The sequence below is a fragment of the Penaeus monodon genome, chromosome 32 (assembly GCF_015228065.2).
Source record: "Penaeus monodon isolate SGIC_2016 chromosome 32, NSTDA_Pmon_1, whole genome shotgun sequence".
Taxonomy (NCBI): Eukaryota; Metazoa; Arthropoda; class Malacostraca; order Decapoda; family Penaeidae; genus Penaeus; species Penaeus monodon.
In genome coordinates this window covers 7,570,693-7,573,037 of record NC_051417.1, presented here as the reverse complement: position 1 = coordinate 7,573,037, position 2,345 = coordinate 7,570,693, and the positions used below count along the sequence as shown (strand labels likewise).

Below are 2,345 nucleotides of genomic sequence, written 5' to 3'. Positions count from 1 at the left end.
TAACCGAGATGGGGGAGGGGGCACTAAAGTTGAGGAACAGACGAAATAAAATAAAATGAAATAAAAACCGACACGGCTGGTGAAAACTAATACAATCCAATGTATGATGAGAATGAATAAGAATAATCGATTATGAAAGGCAAGAAAATACTGTAATGAACGATAAGCATACAAGAAGAAATTATGAATAAAGAGGACGAAGAGAAGGTAAAAAAAATGAGAAAGGATAATCAATAAATGGGAAAAAACAACTATTTTATTAGCTTTCGTAACCTGAGCAACAGTATTTTTTATGACTTTAATTTTCTTTCAATAACCAAATATTAATTTCGTTGATTGGCTTGAAAAGAGAAGCAATAAAAAAAAATAATCATCAAAAAGTATTTGGACAGTAATATGGCATCTATAGTAATTTATATGAGAAGGTAATCAGGAAAACAAGCATCGGTAGTTGACAAATCAAAATCTATATTACCATCGTACATAAGGGCAATAGCAATATAATTAAGAAAAAAAAATGCATACATAAAACTATACAAGTAATAAGATCAGAATTCCCGATGTGGAGTTCAATTCCTTTTATCCTTCTAGGGATTACAGCGCCCGAGCTTATATAGCATAGCACATGTAATGAAACTTATCCTTTCTTACTAAACCATTTTTTTCTTTTTAAGAAATATCAAAAAGTGGTAAGACAAAGGGGAGAAGAGGGGATAGGAAAAAAGAAATAGGGGACAAATGGTAAGGGAAGGGAGAGAAAATGAGAGAAAGGGAGAAAAGAAGATGGAGAGAGTGCGTTTTGTATAAAGAAAGGGGGAAAATCGGGAGACAGAGAGAAAGAGGGTTATCGAATACTCAAAATAAAATAGTAAGAAACCCGAGTTTCTTCCTCTTGCTTTGGGGTATCATTTAGCCTTGCCACAGGCTATTCTCGCTGGAAAACCTGCAGATCTTAAGAAATTATTCATTTTCTTCCAACCATCCATCCTGACGGTAGCTTTTTACTCCCCATCTCCTCAGAGTATCGGCCGGGGCCCAGCTGACCCTCGCGTGCCCCGGGAGCGAAATCACCAACCTTGGTACAGTCGCTGCGGATCTGATATGTGGCGGAGGTGATCTTCTTGTTGTTGATGGGACTGTGAGTTTTCCATTCATGTTTCCATTCACTATTTAATGTTTTATAACACTGCGTAGCACTCTGTTGCACTATATAACACTGTGTGGTATTGTATAGCACTGTATGATATCTTATAACAGTATATGACACTGTATAACAATGTGCTGTATAACATTGTATAACTGTATTGCATAACACCGTATAACATTAGTTCGTTCCTGAGTTAACGATCGGAAAATCTCATTTAGTTCAACCGATAGAGGATACATATGTCGCAAAGCCCGCTCCATTTTTTTTTTTCGTCCAGCCAATCGGAAAAAAAATAAAAACAGTCAGCCAGAGGACATTCTCCCTCTCGATATAATGTCACTGACGCAAATCTACACAAACCTCCTTCCCACGTGTATACCTCCCCCTCCCCCCTCTTCCACCACACATGCAGTCTTCCTTAATTATACATCCCCCCACACACTTATACACTCTTCTTAATCCTTATACACCCTCATACACCCTTATACACGAGGTCCCTTCTTCCCCCTCAAGAAATAGCGTCTGAACATCCTTATTCACCCATATAGCAACGTATACACCTTTATCACACCTTATCACCCTAATTCACCCTTCTACGCCCCGCACCCTCACACACCCTTCTTCACCCTTCTACCCCCTTCTACACCTTTCTGCACCCTCACACATTCCTTCTACACCCCCATACACCCTTCTACACCCCTTTGTACCCTCACACACCCTTCTACACTCTGCTACGTCCCTCTGTACCCTCACACATCCTTCATCACCCTTCTGCACCCTCACACATCTTTCTACGTCCCTCTTCACCCTCACACACCCTTCTACGTCCCTCTGCACCCTCACACACCCTTCTTCTACACCCTTCTACACCCTTATCCACACCTCCCCTCCCTCCCTCTCCAGGAATGGCGTCTGGACGAACTCGGCTGCACCGTAAAGGACAAGGAGTCCATTCACCGAAACCTCGGCAGCTGCGGAGACGGCGGCGTTGGCGTTTTCGAGGGCATCGGCTTTGAGATTTTCGGGCCCGAGAGTTTTTACGAATTGGTGATTACTAATTGTGGATGTTTCGGTTTTGGCGATGATTTTGTTTCTACTTTTTTTTTATGTTTTGTTGTGGTTGGTGTGTTGGTTTGTTGGCTTCTGAACTGTAATGTGATATCTATGTTAATTTATATGAAAAAAGTAATCAAGAAAA

At 40.8% G+C, this 2,345-nt stretch overlaps 1 protein-coding gene across 1 annotated transcript in view; it reads left to right on the top strand.

Moving 5' to 3' along the window:
- LOC119593414 overlaps positions 1-2,345 on the top strand; it is a 10,200-nt gene that overhangs the window by 3,574 nt on the left and 4,281 nt on the right. Inside the window, exons 3-4 of the mRNA XM_037942344.1 lie at positions 1,021-1,138; positions 2,051-2,194. Of these exons, the coding sequence (XP_037798272.1) occupies positions 1,021-1,138; positions 2,051-2,194 (262 nt within the window). The remainder of the gene's footprint in view (positions 1-1,020; positions 1,139-2,050; positions 2,195-2,345) is intronic.